At 43.1% G+C, this 17,860-nt stretch overlaps 1 protein-coding gene across 2 annotated transcripts in view; it reads left to right on the forward strand.

The window, feature by feature from the left end:
- The window catches only part of ARHGAP32 (Rho GTPase activating protein 32), a 190,079-nt gene that overhangs the window by 70,791 nt on the left and 101,428 nt on the right, over positions 1 to 17,860 (forward strand). For both annotated transcript variants that reach the window (XM_039496377.1, XM_039496378.1), the window contains exons 4-7: positions 7,377 to 7,514; positions 10,180 to 10,272; positions 12,005 to 12,127; positions 14,103 to 14,180. In XM_039496377.1, the coding sequence (XP_039352311.1) occupies positions 7,377 to 7,514; positions 10,180 to 10,272; positions 12,005 to 12,127; positions 14,103 to 14,180 (432 nt within the window). The remainder of the gene's footprint in view (positions 1 to 7,376; positions 7,515 to 10,179; positions 10,273 to 12,004; positions 12,128 to 14,102; positions 14,181 to 17,860) is intronic.

Consider the following 17,860-nt stretch of genomic DNA (forward strand, 5'->3'; position numbering starts at 1 on the left):
GTTTCCCATTCTCTTATAATGAAATGTGCACTTATTTGTATTTGACAGGAATAAGTTGTGTGTTTGTGATGTGAGCAGTGTCAAATATATCATGTCTAATCATTTCTATGTATTTAAGTGACTGTTTTTTGTAACTGATGTGATAAGTGACAGCAGTGCATAAAGCTAGCAACCGTAACTGATTTTTGAAACAAAAGGTTTTTGAATGTTCAACTATTTTTAGTAGATTTTCTCCCTGGAAATTAGTTTTAGTAAATAATGTGCTTCAGTCTTCCGTTTAAAAAAAAAGAAAATATGGGAGACAGCTTGGTTTAGTGGATGAGATGTGCAAGTGAGAATCAAGAAACCTGAGTACCATTTCCAGCTCTGCCACAGTCTCTGTGGGTCACCTTGGGCAAGTCACTTTCAAAGTTACCCATTTGTCAAATAGCCGGTAATGGGGCTTACTTCACTTTTTGTAAAGCACGTTATGAAAAGTGCTTTACTCCTGAAGTATCTGACATGTCCAGGAGAAAAGATAGGGTAAATGCATTATTCTGTTTAAATATATGTAATAAAAATGTGTGTGTGGTAATCTATAGGTAGATATCCATTCATTCAGTGCCTTGATACCTTTAGATGGGTAGGGTTTTCATTCCCATTACTTAGCAGTCAGTCTTATTGGTGGCTTTGAAGCATTTCCTGTGCGGTGCAAGCTCACATTGGGTTCTGAGATAATTTTCTGATGTGTAGAAATGCAGTCTCCTGCCACAGCTTTCTCTCTTCCCTTTCTCCCCTATGTCTCTCTGACCCATTGCTCTTACCATATAATTTCACTAAGGAGATTATTGGTATTGGATTATTTAAATTACAAGTCGTAAGGAGGGAAGGGAGTTTTATTAAAGCGTTGAGAGATGTAAATCTAATTTCAAATTGCAAGAGCTTTAGGTCTCTGCCTTTCCGAAACAGGCTTATTCAGACGACAACATTTGAGCATCAGAGCTTCGGATGCTATGCATTGTTTGTATGTTCCACTGTTTATATACTCCTGTTCCTTTGCAGCTCTGCAAAATAATTGCCCCCAGAAAACATTGGACAGAACATTTGCCTGATAGCTGGATATTTCTTGCAAAGCTTATTCCTTTGAGTGATGAGAGAACATTCAAAAGGTTCAGTTGCTCATTTCAGATTAGCACACCCAACTCTGCATACTAATCCTAACTGCTTATCTGACCCTGTTTTTCTCCAGAATGGGTTGGAACTCAGAAGAGAACAGTCCTCAGTAGATTTCTGTTGCTTTCATTTGGGCCAGAAATAGTGGGAGCCTAGTCATCCAAGTACAGTAACTCCTCACTTAAAGTCGTCCCGGTTAACGTTGTTACATTGCTGATCAGTTAGAGAACATGCTCGTTTAAAGTTGTGTAACGCTCCCTTCTAAAGTCGTTTGGCAGCCGCCTGCTTTGTCTACTGCTTGCAGGAAGAGCAGCCTGTTGCAGCTAGGTGGTGGGGGCTTGGAACCAGGGTGGACCGGCAGCCTCCTATCAGCTCCCCCTATCAGCTCCCCGCTCCTCTAAGTTTCCTGTGCAGCAGCTGCCTGGTGGAAAGGCGGTGCTTTTATTTTTGGCAGTATATTTCACATAACTGGAGAATGGGGCAACCAGTTTTCTTTCTTGGTGGTTCACTTCACCTTGGCATTCAGCAAAAGCAGAACTGATTATAGAGAATTCAGAATGCAAATGGGGGAGTGCTGCTGCTTGCCAGATTCTAAGGGTAGCTCTACACTTACCTGCCGGGTCGACGGGCAGCGTTCGACTTCTCGGAGTTCGAACTATCGCGTCGTTGGAACTCTGGACGCGCTCCCGTCGACTCCGGAACTCCACTGGAGCGAGTGGCGGTGGCGGAGTCGACGGGGGAGCCGCGGACTTCGTTCCCGCGGCGTCTGGACGGGTGAGTAGCCCGAACTAAGGTACTTCGACTTCAGCTACGCTATTCGTGTAGCTGAAGTCGCGTACCTTAGTTTGACACCCCCCCCCCTTAGTGTAGACCAGGCCTAAGTGAAGACAGCTAAGCCAGCACTAAAACTATTCCTGTATTTAACTCTCCTCAGGCTCGTGAGAGCTGCTCTCAGAAGTGATCAGACCCTCAGTGGGGAGGAGACCAGCCATATGGTTTGAAGTGCTGCTTTAGTGTGGGGTGCGAGCAGGGCCAGCTTTAGGCCTATTCCACCAATTCCCCCGAATCGGGCCCCGCGCCTAAGAGGGCCCCGCGCCCAGTGAGAATCCCTTCCCTGGCTAGAGGCGTCTTTTTAATTTTTACTCACCTGGCGGCACTCCGGGTCTTCAGCGGCACTTCGATGGCGGGTCCTTCGCTCGCTCCGGGTCTTCGGTGGCACTTCGGTGGCGGGTCCTTCAGTGCTGCCGAAGACCTGGAGCGAGTGAAGGACCTGGCACCGAAGTGCCGCTGAAGACTCGGAGCACTGGCTGGTAGTACAAGCCCCATGTGTTTTTGAATTTTTTTGTTTTGTCATCCCTGCCGGGGCCCTGTCGAAACTGTTCGAATTGGGCCCCGCGTTTCCTAAAGCCGGCTCTGGGTGCGAGTGAAATGGGCTTACAACTAAGAGAGAAAAAGCTCATTTGCTTTTTTTCCCCAGACAAACAACAGGGAGGCACAGCAATGTAATTCCATCACTAATGAAGCCAGCTGTAAGGCCCCTGAAGCATTGTGTGCTCTTAAGTTGAAAATAAAAAAAGAAAGTTGCTACTGTGTGTTGACATCTTAGAGGAAATATCACCAAATGAATTGGGTTATGAGAATATGCACAACCTCTTCTGGCTATAGCCACCTGTCATCCCTCTTATGCCATTGAGCCGAGGAGCTAAAAGTATTGGTTTGAGGGGCGGTGACTATGAATCTTTGTCCCTCTAAATGTACAGCATGAATAGCACCTTATGAACTTCATACAGCATAATGGTCTCACTAATGGAAGGTTCAAGTCTCTGGCACAGTGGATATTAGGGTCAGTTCAGTAATCTATAATCATGTTTAGCATGACATTTCTTCTCACTGAGCTAAAGTGTGAGAAATAAGCTTCATGCAATGCCCTGAAATTTTACCCTGCCCTCGGAGCAGAGAGTATTATAAATCTCACACAGCAGTGAGTGGGGAAGGGCGAGGTTGCGATTTCTGAACAGGCATGACTCCTTGGAAGTGAACAGTCCCTGGATTCGCAGACACAGGCCCTGATCCAGGAAAATACTTAAGCACATGCCTATGTCCCCTTAACTTCAGTAGGACTCAAGCATGTGTTTAAAGTTAACCATATGCTTAAATGTTCTGACCAAAGAAGCTTTTCTGAATCCGAGTCAGCCAGAAATCAAAGTGAAAAACAAGAAACAAACAAAAGCAGGCGATGGGGAAACTCGCAGGTGAGTAGGAATTGACATCGAGGAACAATTTAGGGAGACCAGCTACAATGAACAGATGTCACTCTTACTTTTCAATGTGTATTATCAGCACATTGCTTAGCTTTGCTATAAAACCTGCCCTGGCAAACATGAAGTCGGCACCGTCAGGCTGCATTAATAGTTATTTTCTGTTTCTCGTTTCTATAAATTGCTGAATAAAAGAATTTACTTCTGCACACCCTTCTGGCACTTTGGAAGCAAAGTGGAATAAAACATACAACTTCTTTTGTTGTTGTTGTCAGTATCTAAGAGTGTGATGCTATTTTTGATGTGATTAATGTATCACTGGTTCACTATTGTCTTGTAACTCTAGAAGTCTGTCTGAGAGCTTAAGTCAAATACCCTACTACTTGTTTTATCCTGGGAAAACGGTCCAGGAAGCTGATTTAATTTGTATTGACCACCCACTGGAGATGTGATCAGATGCGGTAATGGCACACAGCCTCCCTAAATGGTGTCCAGTTCCTTGCTAGCCAGCTGCAAAGATTTCCTGCCTGTGAAATTAAACTGTATCCTGAAGAAACATGCCTCTGTACTTTTTTTTCTTAAACTTTAACTATTTAGGCCTCAATCCTGCAAAGAATTACTCATTGGAGCTACTCATATATGTAAAATTAACATGTGTAAGTTTTTGCAAGCTCAAAGCCTTAGAGTTTAAGGATATATTTGCTCTTACTGCATTGGAACAGGTTTTTCGAGGCAACGGTTTGTGAAGCACTGCCCTGACAAACCTTTCTGTATTTATACATCCGAGTCACCCTTGTTCTGTCAAAGGGGGGTGCCCATTGTTCTGACGGAGGTTGAGGTTAGAAAGAGTCCAGTGAGTGTAGACTCCATCCATACATTAATCTGTTAAATTTAGTAACTACCAGTAGCCTAGTTGCTCTCAGGATGTAGAATCTGTTCCATTTAAAAAAAAAAATCTCTTCATTTGTTCTCTTCCAATTCAGCGCACACCACTGCTCAGTACAGTAGTGTTTGCTGACCCCAGCAATTCCTGTCTTGTAAATTCATGTCTTTTAATCTTAATTACGGCTGAGAGACACTGCATACCTGCAGCAGGCCAGTATTTAAGGATAAGATCTCAGGGAGGCATTGTCATTAATGGCACAGTAATGATCAAGGGGTGAGGCGTGTTGGGATGACTTCTTGTCCTTTGAACAAGTAGCCTTCAGGACTTTATGGGAATGTCCTGTTAAAATGCAGCTGGCAGAAATAAAATGCAGCAGTGCAACAATTTCTTGATTTTCTTTTTTTTATTTTTTTTTTTTAAAAAGAACGGGGTGACCAGACATTGCTCACTGAGGGTCATGTTGTTAACGTGCTGAGAGATAAAGAGCCACCTCTTTGGGCTTCTGAAATACTGACTGATGCTTGTGGTATGAAAGTGGAGTTTTAATACGATATTGGTTGTCTGGAGCTTTGAACATCATAAATGATTTAGACGGAAAATAGCTAGTGCTATGGATGAGATTAAGGGGCTGGATTTATGGCTTCTGTAGAACCTCTCTGTATTAACTAGCATAAAAGTGATACCTGCACTTCCTTGCAAATAAAATCTGGATTTAACAGCTAAAAATAGCAAATTATGATAGTGAAAAAAATTAGGCAAATCCCAGGTTGCAGAGTGGACACTTATCCTCAGCTGGCTCAGTAGCATGTGAGACCATCTTAATGATCGCCAGGATAGGATGGGCTGTTTTGAGGCAATAAGGTCTCCTTAGGTCACTTACTTTGGCTGAGATAAAACGCAGCCAAAAATGTAAAATTTTTTGTCTTATTTGAGAAAGAAACTTTGAAGCGGTGGGCATGATACTAGTAAGTATTCAGTATCTTTTATGGATTCTTCATTTTGTTTTACCCAGCTCAATCTTTAAGTAGAGAGCTGCTGGACCTGTGAAGACTGCAGATCCTTGCAGGCGGTCCTCTGTCTCGGTCTGAGCAAAAGGCTGTTTATATGAAGTTGTCTGTATTCTGCGTTGGCAGCCCCTTTTGTGCTACAGGGGAAAGAAGTCACAGTCTAGAATCTAGATCTCCATGGGCAATCTTTGGCCTATTGGCCGTATTTTGGACACTTAATTCCAGCAGATCTACAAATGTACCTCTTTGATTTAAAAACATAAATAAATAAGGTGACAAGTTCTGATTTTCTTTGGTGGTGGTTGAGTCTCAAATCCCATTTCACCCACTGTACCATATATCTTGCCATTGTGTGTATTGACTGTTCTTATGCATCTTTCTCCAGTTTTAATCCCTGGCTCTTTCCCATGGGCTTGCTGGTTCAGTGTCTAGGATACTAGTCTAGGTCTTGGGAGACCTGGGTTCGATTTCCTGCTCTGTCACAAACTTCCTGTGTGACCTCGGCTAAGTTACTTAACCTCTCTGTGCCTCTATCCCTCACCTGTGCAATGGGGATAATAGCACTGCACTACCTCATTATATGAAATAAAGTGCTTGGAGATCTGCTGATGAAAAGCACTATATAAGAGCCTGGTGGTGACCTTGAGTAAGTCACTTCTCGTCTGTGATTCTATTCTTCTGGAATTCTTATACTGCCTTCATCACTGTAGTATGCGAGCACTTTCCAGTCATGCATTAAGTGACGAGAATAACATCTGCCATATGTTCGTTGTTTTTTCTCCTCATCTCCCCTGGGGGAGAATTACGTGCTCAGTGTAGTTTTGTTTTGTAGGGATTTTTTTTTTTAAACGTGTCCATGCTGCTTTTTGTTTGCATTGGAAAAGGCAGGTCAAAGAAGTGTGGACATTGTGAGAGCTGGGTTGGTCCTTAGTTCCTGCTTCAGTTTTCCTGTCTGTAAACTGGAGGTAACATAACCTTACCTCCCCCAGAAGGCTGTTGAGAGGATTAATTATGGTTTATAAAGTGCTTTGAAGCTGTAAACCTCTGTATGAGTGCAGCAGTTGTTATTGATTGTAATAGGCCATGAAGCACTTGGAATATGGGACTTGTGTATTAAAGGTTTCACAAAAGTAAAGTACACCTTGTTGCTATGGTAGCATTTTGCTTCCTTGTCTCTGGATGCAGCAGAATGAAAACTTAACCCTTTGAACTGTAGTTACCCAATTTACTGCATGGTTATGAAATGTATTTTGTCAATATTTTAAACTGGGAAAATGATGTACTTAGGGGCAGATGCGCAGCTCATGTAAATTATCGTAGCTGCACTGATTTCAGCTGAGGCTCTGTCCCGTAAACTCTGCCAGAAATAGTACAGGCCCCAATCCAGCCATCAGAGCTGTGCTGGTGGACTCTTGGGTTTCTGCAGAGCCCCACTGCAGCCACTAAGCTCTAACATTGTTGACAGCGTCTTGTAGTTTACATTTTCACTGGCACATGGTCATATCCCCTGAGGGGTGGGCACAGTATGAAAACCTTGTTAGGTAGGCAGAGGGAACAAATGGGTTTTATGTAGGTCTTTTAGAGTTAATAAGGCAAATTTAGCCCTGGTATAACATTACTCGCCTGATCTACACTAGAAAATTAGGTTGGTTTAACTATGTCAGTCAGGGGAGTGAAAAATCCACACCTTTGACCAGCATACTTAAACTGACCCTAAGACCCCATGTAGACAGGCTAGGTTGACATAAGAATTCTTCTGTCGACCTAGCTACTGCCTCTCGGGGAGGTGGATTACCTACACCAGTGAGAGAACCCCTCCCATTGGCGTAGATTTTGTGTACACTGAAGTTGGAGGAATAATACCAGGGGTGAACTTGTTTCACTCTGTTTTTAAACTGCTCCATGCTAAAGCTTAAAATAAAAATAACTGGGCACCCTTTATTTACACCCACGTATTGCATAAGGGAAGACTGGCAGCAAAGAAAGCAGTGTCTCCCTTTGCTTCTGCTAGGATTGTCATTGTATGCTCCTGATCAAAGTGGTCTGATGTGGTGCTTTTCTCTCTCTATGCAGGGCAAGAGCTGGATTGTGAAACGGAGTTATGAAGATTTCAGAGTACTCGATAAACATCTCCACCTATGTATCTATGATCGGCGTTTCTCTCAGCTCTCAGAGCTACCCCGCTCCGATGCCCTGAAGGACAGTCCAGAGGTAAAATGTGATCCAGACTCAGAACTACTACAAATGAACAGAGGATGGTTTGGGTTTTCTTCACAGCTTTTAAAAAGCAGAAGTTTTTGGATTCTGAATTAGATTTTGGGAGTTGATTAGAAAAGTAATTGGAACAGCACGTTCCTCCTCACCTTAGCAAAGGAAAGTGCTTTGCAAATTAGTATAAATTACTGCACAGCTAAATGCAGAAGGGTTATGGAGAATGCAAAGAAAGGAAAATCAGACGTTTAATCTATGCTGTACTGTCAATTACTTAGATCAGAATTTTACTGTATCTTTGGAAACATTTTCAATGACATGGACATTTGCTGACTTCAGTAGTGATGATTTCTAGGAATATTGAGTGGTTAAAGGGCTGTAATGTTTTAAAGGAGGAAATAGTATTTGGGATAGTAAATTTATACCTATAAACCACAAATTGCTTTGGGTTTTAGAAAAATAAAATATATGTGCTAGTTACCTGTAAAAACTCCTTGGAACTGAAATCTGGTTGGTTAGAATACTTTTACCCTGGCCTTTTTGTGAAAGCAGATAGTATTCCTCTTCAGATTTCCAACCTCATATGCAGTCTTTGTTTATCATTTCAAGTGTTTATTTGTGTCCAAAATCATCTGCTTGGAAGAAGCAAGTGCATCACTTTGGAAGCTTGGGAGGGAAAAATAATATGTGTAGTTTGCAGGAGGTTATTTGATTCAAACAAACATAACCAAACATCTCTGTTAAACCTCAGTGTCTGTGTGAAGAGCATGCATTACAGTGGTGGACAATGCCTATTGCTTCATTTCACAGGTCACTTTTCCCTTAGGCCTGATGGCTGCAAGCACATGTCCCATTGCAAAGGCATGAGTGCAGAAAAATCCTGACGATCAGAGTCAAGAGGCCAGTGTTGCCTACCCTTAAGCCCTGTGACTGAAAAAGGAGGGAAATAAGAAAACTCAAAGCCATTTCAGGCACACAAAGCAAAGTCTATTATATCTGTAAATCTGGATCTATACTTCTTTTAAACCAAATGGGAAGAGGGTGGAGAAAGGGGGGACAATGGGTGAAATCACTGCTCCATTGGAGTCAGTGATGAGGTTTTGACACTGTGTTCAGCGAGTCTAGGATTTCACCCAGTATCTCATCAGGGAACCTACACTGGTTGGTTGGTTTTGTATCGGATGCAAGATATTGCTGAAGACAGCGTAAAAATAATAATCTCCTCAATGTGACATGGGAATGGAGCAATTAAACAATAAATAAGTAGAATAACATGCTCCAAGGTTAATTTTGTGGCATTCTCATCCTGTAGGCATTGGCTCCGCTGGCCTTTCAAGACTCATTATTTTCTGCATCAGTTGCTGGCAGTGGAATTTGTACATTTTTTAAAGTAATTCCCAGCATTGGGAGGTTAATGTAGGCATTGGGGAGAGGAGGTGGGAATTACACTCTGCCTGTTGCAAGCTTGCCTCGTATAAAATATTGTGGAAATTACTGTAAAAAGGGCTCAGAAACTACATATTTAAAGACCAGTCTATAAAACTACTCTTGGTAGCAATTTGGAGTCAGTAAGAGCCTGGTCTGAGGAAGGATTTGAGGATCTACTATTTGTGATTAATAGTCCTGCAGAATGCTCCATATGGGTTAGGTCCCTGCTCCCACATAGAGCCCTTTTGACTTCATTGGGGCTCCATGCAGATTTAGAAAGGTCCATTGGGTGCAGCCAGCAGGCTCCAGGACTGTTCTCTGACAGCGTGGGGATACAGAGCCAAATTGTTGTCCCATTGACACTGATGGAGTGTTGACATAAGTTTCCGTGGGATCAAGGTTTTGAGATTTGTGTTTGGATCATTGTCTTTCCAACACATCTATTGTAGGTTTTAAAGCATGAGGTTGGATACAAAATATCTATGTGCACAGGAGATGCTGTGACATGTAACATGCTGCCACACCTCAGAATGTGGTTTTGCAGATGTCTGGTGTCTCTCGTTCTTTCTGATTTATTTTTATTTCAAATTAAACAGCTAGAACAGATGTTTTGGGTCAACCGTGTTTTATTTGGTCTTGGAGACTCTAGGCTGTCATGGAACTTCTTAATACTATCTCCATAGCTTAGATCAAAGTGACCCAACTAGGTGGTCTTTGGTGAAAGTCATTTTACATCGGCGTAAGGGACAGTCCTAAGGATGTTTTTTAAGCCCTCGTTTATTGTTTGAAAAATGAATGTTTCACCACTCTGGCTTGCCACGTTCCAAAGCACTTTACATCTGTGGGGAAATGGCAGCCTCTGTTTTGTTTTACTCAATGGTTCTCAGATGTGTAGGATTGTCATAATTGAAATAATCTGTTTGGATGTGAAATGCATAGCAAACAGAGGACTTCAGGGCTTAAAATATTTTGGCATTGGCAATTAGCCTTCACTGAGAAACCTTTCTCATCTTACATATATAGAAATGTGTAATTCCTGGAACAATATTTGCACTGATTTCTCTCCTTCTCCAAACCTTAGAATCCCATTGTATTAGGAACTAAATCAGTATCAGTGCAAACTGCCCGTACCTCCCTCACCAGTTAATTTGCCAACAACTATGCCAGCTTGGAGAAAGGGGCTCCGCTTTTGTATATCAGCAGAATAATTATACTTGTTCTTTCTTTTCCTCTGCAGCTTGTCACCCAGATGCTGATGGCTTACCTGTCACGGCTCTCAGCCATCGCAGGCAACAAGATCAACTGTGGGCCTGCCCTCACATGGATGGAGGTAGGGTGCAGTGCACAGCACTGCTTTTCATGTCAACCGCCCCCTTCTCCGCAGCCTGCCTCTTGCGTAGTCCTTATGCCTGTGCAAAGTGAGTGGAGAGAAGCTGTGTAGTCCAACTTTGTGGAATCACATCCCGGTAACATTTTACACCCACTTTGCACAAGTGGCGAGGACTACACAAGGCAGGGGAGAATCAGACTCCAATGTTAAGGATCAGGGATTTTTTCCTCCTATTTGGATTTTGTCAGCTGAAAGACATGACAGTCTTACATTGTTTGATTACAAAGTAATAGAAGGTAGCAACTCAGGTGATACAGCGATAGGGTCAGTGTGCTACCTCGATAAGCCAAGTTCAGCAGTGGACTGAGACTCCAGATCATAGGCTGCACTAGATGCACACACCTCTTCCTGCACTCATTTCAGTGGGTATGTATTACTCTTTAAAAGCTGCGGATGTTGATACCTTCTTTGCTATTTTTGGCTCTATATTTTTTAAAGACAGCTGCTTCGAAACAGCCAATATTATCTACTCTGCCTTGCCATCTCTGCTGTTAAATGGCTCAACAGAACTTGTGTCGTGTGCTCTCAGCAGTCCTGTTTATGTACTATGAATTACAGCTGTAGCACTGCCTTCTCTGTTAATTGTTTTGTGCCACCTCGAGCACTAGTACTTAAACCACCAGCCTTAGTGGGTAGAGGGAGGAGGAAAGAATAGGATTAAGCAATCAAGACAATCTGCTCCTTTTTGTCAACAGTCAGGCAGAGTAGGGGTGTATGTTAATCTTCCCTGGTGACATTACTGTATCACACAGGAAGAACTGTTGTTAGACATCACAAATCTTGAGAAATGCACCAGCTAGCATGTTCATGTAGCTACATTTTAAATGTTTGTAATAATTTGGGTGCGTGGATTCTTCAAGAAAAGAAAACCCTTTAGGTTAAGATGAGGTGTGGCAGATTTTCAGCACAAAAGGAGAAATGACCCGCAACTTTTAGAGGTGAATGAAACTGGAGAATTTACTGGAAATTAAGGTTACAACTCAGCAATTATGTGCATTAGTAAAAGTGCTCTAATAAAACTTGAGTTCTCCTGAACGACCTTTCCAAATTAACTGAGACTCTTACAAAATTGCCTTTCAGATGGCTTTCCAAATGGGGACAATAATCTGAGTTTTAAAAACTGACTGGGAAGTGTAGCAGAGGGGGGGAAAAAACCAGCAGAACCATAATTTCTTACTGGAAGTTCAGATATTATAGAAACTGGTAGAGGAGTAGCCTAGATTTTTATATTTTCTCTGTAGCTTTGTCATCCTCATTGTCCCTCCTGTCATTAAATTCCCTGCTTGTAAAGCATTTTTGTCATCATTCCATTATTTTTCTAAGTACTCGAAGAAAACGAATACGATGCCATGACAGAGTGGGGGGAGGCGTACACATTCATTGTCATGTTAGTGTTCTATACAAAAATGCACAAAGACTTCATCCTCAATGAATGGATGGGAAGAGGCGATGTGACCTTCTGAAACTTAATTTATTAACTGTCCTTCCTCTTCATTTCTATGTATTCTGTGCCCTACATTGTCCCTCCACGCTGTTCTCTTCAGGGGCCCCCTAAGCTTTGCTGTCTTTGTGAATCAGCTTGAAATCCCTGCCACGCATGAGCACCAGTCAAGTGCATTCACAGAGCCACATGTCCTCGCTGCCTCACAATCTTCTGTGCTCTTTGTTGCAGATTGATAACAAGGGGAATCACCTGCTAGTCCATGAAGAATCATCCATTAACGTGCCTGCCATTGCGGCTGCCCATGTTATTAAGAGATACATTGCTCAGGCAGCAGATGAACTGTCCTTTGAGGTAAATAATTAGAGGAACATACATTCCTCATTGTCAAATGTAGAAGAGGAAATGCATCTGGTACGGTGTGTGTGTGTGAGTGTGAGTGAGAGGGAGAGGGAGTGAACGCAAAATAAGGGGACAGGGTTTCAAAAGAGCTTGGCATGTTGGGTATATGTTGGGCTCTGCACTCTTTTGAAAATCCAGCCAGACGTGTCCCAGTGGGGCTGTTGGGTGCTGAGCCTTTCTGAAAATTGAGCCCCGATTGTAGGTGTTGATTGCTTGAAAATCTCTCTCTCCATTCTCTGCTGCCCATTGAGCTGCGCAAGTATGCGGTGACAGTTTGCTTGTATGCACTATTATGATGTTTGGAGCTTTGAGAGCATTGCACACAAATATAAAGGGCAACACAGTCCCTGCCCCCAAGGTGTTTCTCTGATTACAGCTTTAGTCGTGCCACTTTGCAGGTAATAGGGAAATTTAAGGAGTGTTGGGGGATGTATTCAGATACATATACTATAAACAAACAGAAAGATGCAAGTTAAATAGACTATATCCCTCTTAAGTTACAGTATATACAGTTTAGGTCATACACTATTTGGCAGTGTTTCAGTATTAATAATAGCAGTAAAATGGTTTTCACTAATATGGCACATTCTGTTTATCAGTCTCAAAGCCCTGTACAAGCCAATAATTTAGCTTGGCAACAACTATCGAGGAAGGTGAGTTTTTGTTACTAGTCTCATTTTGCAGATGGGAAACTGAGGCACAGCACATTTGTAGCTTGGCCAAGTTCACACAGTGAGCAATGTAGAGCTGGGATTAGACTACAGATCTCCAGTCTCCCAGTGTTGTGTTCTGATCCCTAAACCAGGAGACCATGCTCCCTTGCGATATTAAAAAGATTTTTATTGTCTAATAAACATTTTAAAGAAGGTAATTCCCGAGCCAGCCTTTTTTGTTTGTTTGTTTCTGAATAGTAAAGAAATCTGGCTAATTTCTGGCTTCTCTAGTTTCTGGGGCGGTAGTGTTGCCTCATGGATAGAGCACTGGGTAGGGACTCAGGAGACCCAAATTCTGTTCCCAGCTCTTCCATTAACCTACTGAGCGACCTTGGGCAACTCACGTCACCGCTCTGTGCTTCAGTTTCCCCACCTGTTAAATAGGAGTAATGATGCTCATCTCTTTGTGAAGCATTTTGAGATCTAGCGATGAAAAACACTATATGGGAGCTACCTTATCATTTATTATAGTATCCAGTGCAGAATTGACTCAGTGTCAGAAAAAAGTATCACATGCTGCAGAACACAAGTCACCCTCCCACCAAACTAGTATAAGCATCTAGAATGAGTTCTGCCAGTGTCATTTGCAGCCACTGAAGCATCAGTGCAAACCATTTCTCTGGTTTTGTGTTTGTTCTTTTCGAGAACGGGTCCCAAAGGAATGAGGAAAGCTTCAGAAAGCCTCCTCGGCCACCTTGTCCCCTTTGGTCTCTTCCCATCCTGCTGCAGTAACATCACACTGCCTTATTACTTTGTTAGCTTCCTGATTCAGAGGAGAATGTCTTTGTCAGGTCAGGAGAACTGAGTGCAGTTCTTGACTTTGGGAGGGTGAGGAGACAGCAGCAATGAGAGATGCAAACACATAGAGTACAAGGGGAAAAACGAGTTCAGCTGTGTGAGAACATTTCCCAAGGGATTTCATGCTTTGGGGCTTATTTACCCCGGTGCACACTGCACTGCTTAATCAGAACACGCCTGCACCATTGGCTACTTTTAAAAACTCCTTATGAATACATTAAAAGGGTGCATCTTGTAGGATTTATAATGCATTAAGTCTTATACTTCAGCGGTAGATTATACGAGGGTAGATGCCTCAAGGCAGATAATGGCTTTAGGATTTCATGCAGTGCAGAAGAATGTGCAGTCACTCTAGCAGTGCCCTGTCTGTCTCCAGCTACATTGGGGGTGGTATTTATGTTGCAATTCTTTTCCAGGTGGGAGACATTGTGTCCGTTATTGACATGCCGCCAAAGGAGCTGACCACATGGTGGAGGGGCAAACATGGATTTCAGGTATGCACCAGGTGTTAGCTTTGAGAGAGCAACATGAATGGAGGTTTGAGGATCTAGTCTTTGGTGCCTGTAGGATTTACACGGACCTGCCAATGCTGCTGGTATTGCTAATGTCCATGACTTCTGATAGGGCTACACAGTGTGTGTCCCTGTGTTGGCTCCCTGAGTGAGGAAGGTAAGGTGTAAGGTGACTTCCCCACAGTGAGCAGGGGCTGGGAACAGTCCAGCTGGGAACGGAGGGATTGTTCCATAGGAGTAGTGGTGCCACCTGCTCGAAAGGGTCCAAGATAAGGATGGAACCATGACCCCATAGTCTCTCCGCACTGTCTGAGCTGGTCTGTCATTGGTGGGGAGTCTACATTGCACCCTTTCAAAGACCATTGGAACTACTCCGCCAGGGCGAATCCTGATTGGGTCCTCACATGTTGCCTTGTATTTTCCCATCATTTGGACCAATTACATCTAGACTTGGAAAAGCAATGTACAGGATTCAGAGTGATCCAGTGGATAAAGCATGGGACTGGGAGTCAGGAGACGTGGGTCCTTGCCCCAGCTCTGTGTGACAGTGAGCAAGTCACTCAACCAAACTGTGCCCTGGTTGCTGTGTCTGTAACAAAGGTAATGATTTAGTCTTGGCTGCCTTTGAAAAGTTGATGAAACATGCTACAGAAGTGATGCTTATTGTTTTGTTACTTTGAGGATGAGTTGTTGCCAGGCAAGGGGATGGGGCCAGATGGCTGAATTTTCTGATCTATGTGACGCTAAGAATTGTGTGCATAGTTACTCTTTGTTGATGGTAGAGCCTCTCGGTTTGTAGGAGAGATTTAGGCTGAATTTTCAAACTTCCCAGGAGTTAGGCATCCAAACCCTATTGAAACTGAACGGGAGTTGGGTGACTGACACTCTCAGGGTATGTCTACATGAGAAACACTACAGCTGCAGTGCGGTAGTGTAGATGCTCACTACCGAGATGGAAGGGGTTCTTCCATCACTATCATAAATCCACCTCTCCAGGAGGCACTAGCTAGGTCAATAGAATAATACTTCCACTGACCTAGCACTGTCTATACCAGGGCTTAGGTTGGCTTAACCGCATCTCTCAGGGCCGTGAGTTTTTCATACTCCTCAGTGACATCGCTAGGTTGATCTACCATTTAGGTGTAGACCAGGCCTTAGACTTCCTTGAAAATTCCAACCTTACAGCAGAACTCCCGCCCTTGCTTTCCAAATGCTGGCACAACACTCCAGTGTGGACTTGCACAACATGAAATTAAGACTATGGTGTATGAAAAAGGAGAGGCTTCGAAGGGGAAGAGAACTTACTTTCCATCTCTTTGTGCTGCCTTCCTTTGAGTTTCATCCTGAAAGCTTCATTTTAAACAGGTGAGTCCCCCATCCTGCAGTTATTTCACATTGTAAACTGGCGCAGTTTCCCCTTTGCTCTGAACAGAAGGCGCACACACACTGAATAGGGTCAAAACTTACCCACTTCCTGAGGTTTGCATTTATTGTTAACTTAAATAACAACAAAATGTAAACACCAGCATAAGATTTCTCCTCCAGCTGGGCAGTTCATTGGGTTTTCCCTGCAAGGGCTTTCTAGTTCACACTGTCCCAGAGAGAGACTCTAGTCTAAACCCTATCATAGGAATGAAAGGACACACCTCATCTAATCTCAGAGAGAATCAGCAAAAGTTCCCATTAGCTGTACACAGAGTTCAAACATCTGACATCAAGCTGACTCAGCAGATAAGCACTGTATGCCCATGAAAGGTCCTGGAATCCACCACCTTTTTTTACATCCCCCTCCCCCCCCCCACCCCCACCCCCCACACACACACACACACACACACACACACAAGCCAGTTAAAATTGTGACCATATGCAAAGAGTATTGGTTATGATTGTTTGCATCTCAGGGCTCCTTGCACTCCTCTCTCTACCCCCACCCCTGCCAAAATCAGAATAAATTGTATGGATTCTTATGTAGCACACAAGTAAAAAGCTATACTGCGGAGTAAACCCATGAGAGTGGCTTCATCTGTGTGCACATGCAGTCAGTTCACAAACACGAATAGCAGATGCCAGCAGCTGCAGAAATATAGCATTATAGTTAAGGTTGGTAGAATTAGGATTTTTAATTGCACCTTCTGTCCTCAGCATACCCCAGAGCTCTCCGCGAAGCAGTGAATTAGACACTGACAGTGGAATTATTATGCAGGCAAATGCAGCAGCTGTCACACATGCTCAGTAGCTTGCTCACAGCCGTGGAACCGGTTTACTGTGGGATGCAGTTTTCTGTAGGACCAAGCAGGCTTTAGTCTCATCTCTTTGCAATGTGCTGATAGAGATCTTTCATTTCCATCAAACACCATCTGAAATAAACGGTCACAAACCCCATAGCTGTACAAAGAAAAGGATATTTCTTTTTAAGTGTAAGACCTATTGGTATGAGTGTAGGAAAAAACAGTTTATTGAATTAGCACAGCTTTCTGACACTGCTGCCCACTACAGGGAAAAAAGAGGGAAAAAATATCTTATCCTGCTGTTGATATTGTAGGCCTAGAGGTGTGTTATGCTCGGTGAAGAGTATTGTTGTAACATGCTACCAAAGAGTGTAGCAAAGCAAAACTGGCACTTGTAGAAGCTATGTTTAAACCATGTAACCTTTCCCATATTTACAGATAAACAAACACTTTCAGTTTCCCGTTTCAAATTAAAAACTGTGGTGAAAATAATGCTAATCTGTGTCCAAGTCATTTTAATTATGCAAATAAATCAAGGGAGATCCGTTGGCTCTTGCCAGTTCATTATGATTCTGTTCCCTGTAGGGCAATCACACTTTTTCAGAGATGTCGCTCTAATCTTACAAACTGTATGAAATACGTAGTGATTGATTGTTTATTTCAAACTAAGATTTGCAAACTGGGTCTCACTTTAAATCTCTTCTCATTTGTTTTTTCAGAAATATTTTTAAGCAAATTGCCATTAGCACTGGTGGTAGCTGTCTTTGATCCCAGTGTCAAAAGGTTCATTGAGGTTGGAAGGGACCTCAGGAGGTCATCTAGTCCAACCCCCTGCTCAAAGCAGGACCAATCCCCAACTAAATCGTCCCAGCCAGGGCTTTGTCAAGCCTGACCTTAAAAACTTCTAAAGAAGGAGATTCCACCACCTCCCTAGGTAACCCATTCCAGTGTTTCACCACCCTCCTAGTGAAAAAGTTTTTCCTAATATCCAACCTAGACGTCCCCCACTGTAACTTGAGACCATTACACTCCTTGTTCTGTCATCTGCTACAACTGAGAACAGCCGAGCTCCATCCTCTTTGGAACCCCCTTTCAGGTAGTTGAAAGCAGCTGTCAAATCCCCCCTCATTCTTCTCTTCTGCAGACTAAACAGTCCCAGTTCCCTCAGTCTCTCCTCATAAGTCATGTGCTCCAGCCCCCTAATCATTTTTGTTGCCCTCCGCTGGACTCTTTCCAATTTTTCCACATGCTTCTTGTAGTGTGGGGCCCAAAACTGGACACAGTACTCCAGGTGTGGCCTCACCAATGTCGAATAGAGGGGAATGATCACGTCCCTTGATCTGCTGGCAATGCCCCTACTTATACAGCCCAAAATGTCATTAGCCTTCTTGGCAACAAGGGCACACTGCTGACTCATATCCAGCTTCTCATCCA

The sequence above is a fragment of the Mauremys reevesii genome, linkage group 12 (assembly GCF_016161935.1).
Source record: "Mauremys reevesii isolate NIE-2019 linkage group 12, ASM1616193v1, whole genome shotgun sequence".
Classification (NCBI taxonomy): domain Eukaryota; kingdom Metazoa; phylum Chordata; order Testudines; family Geoemydidae; genus Mauremys; species Mauremys reevesii.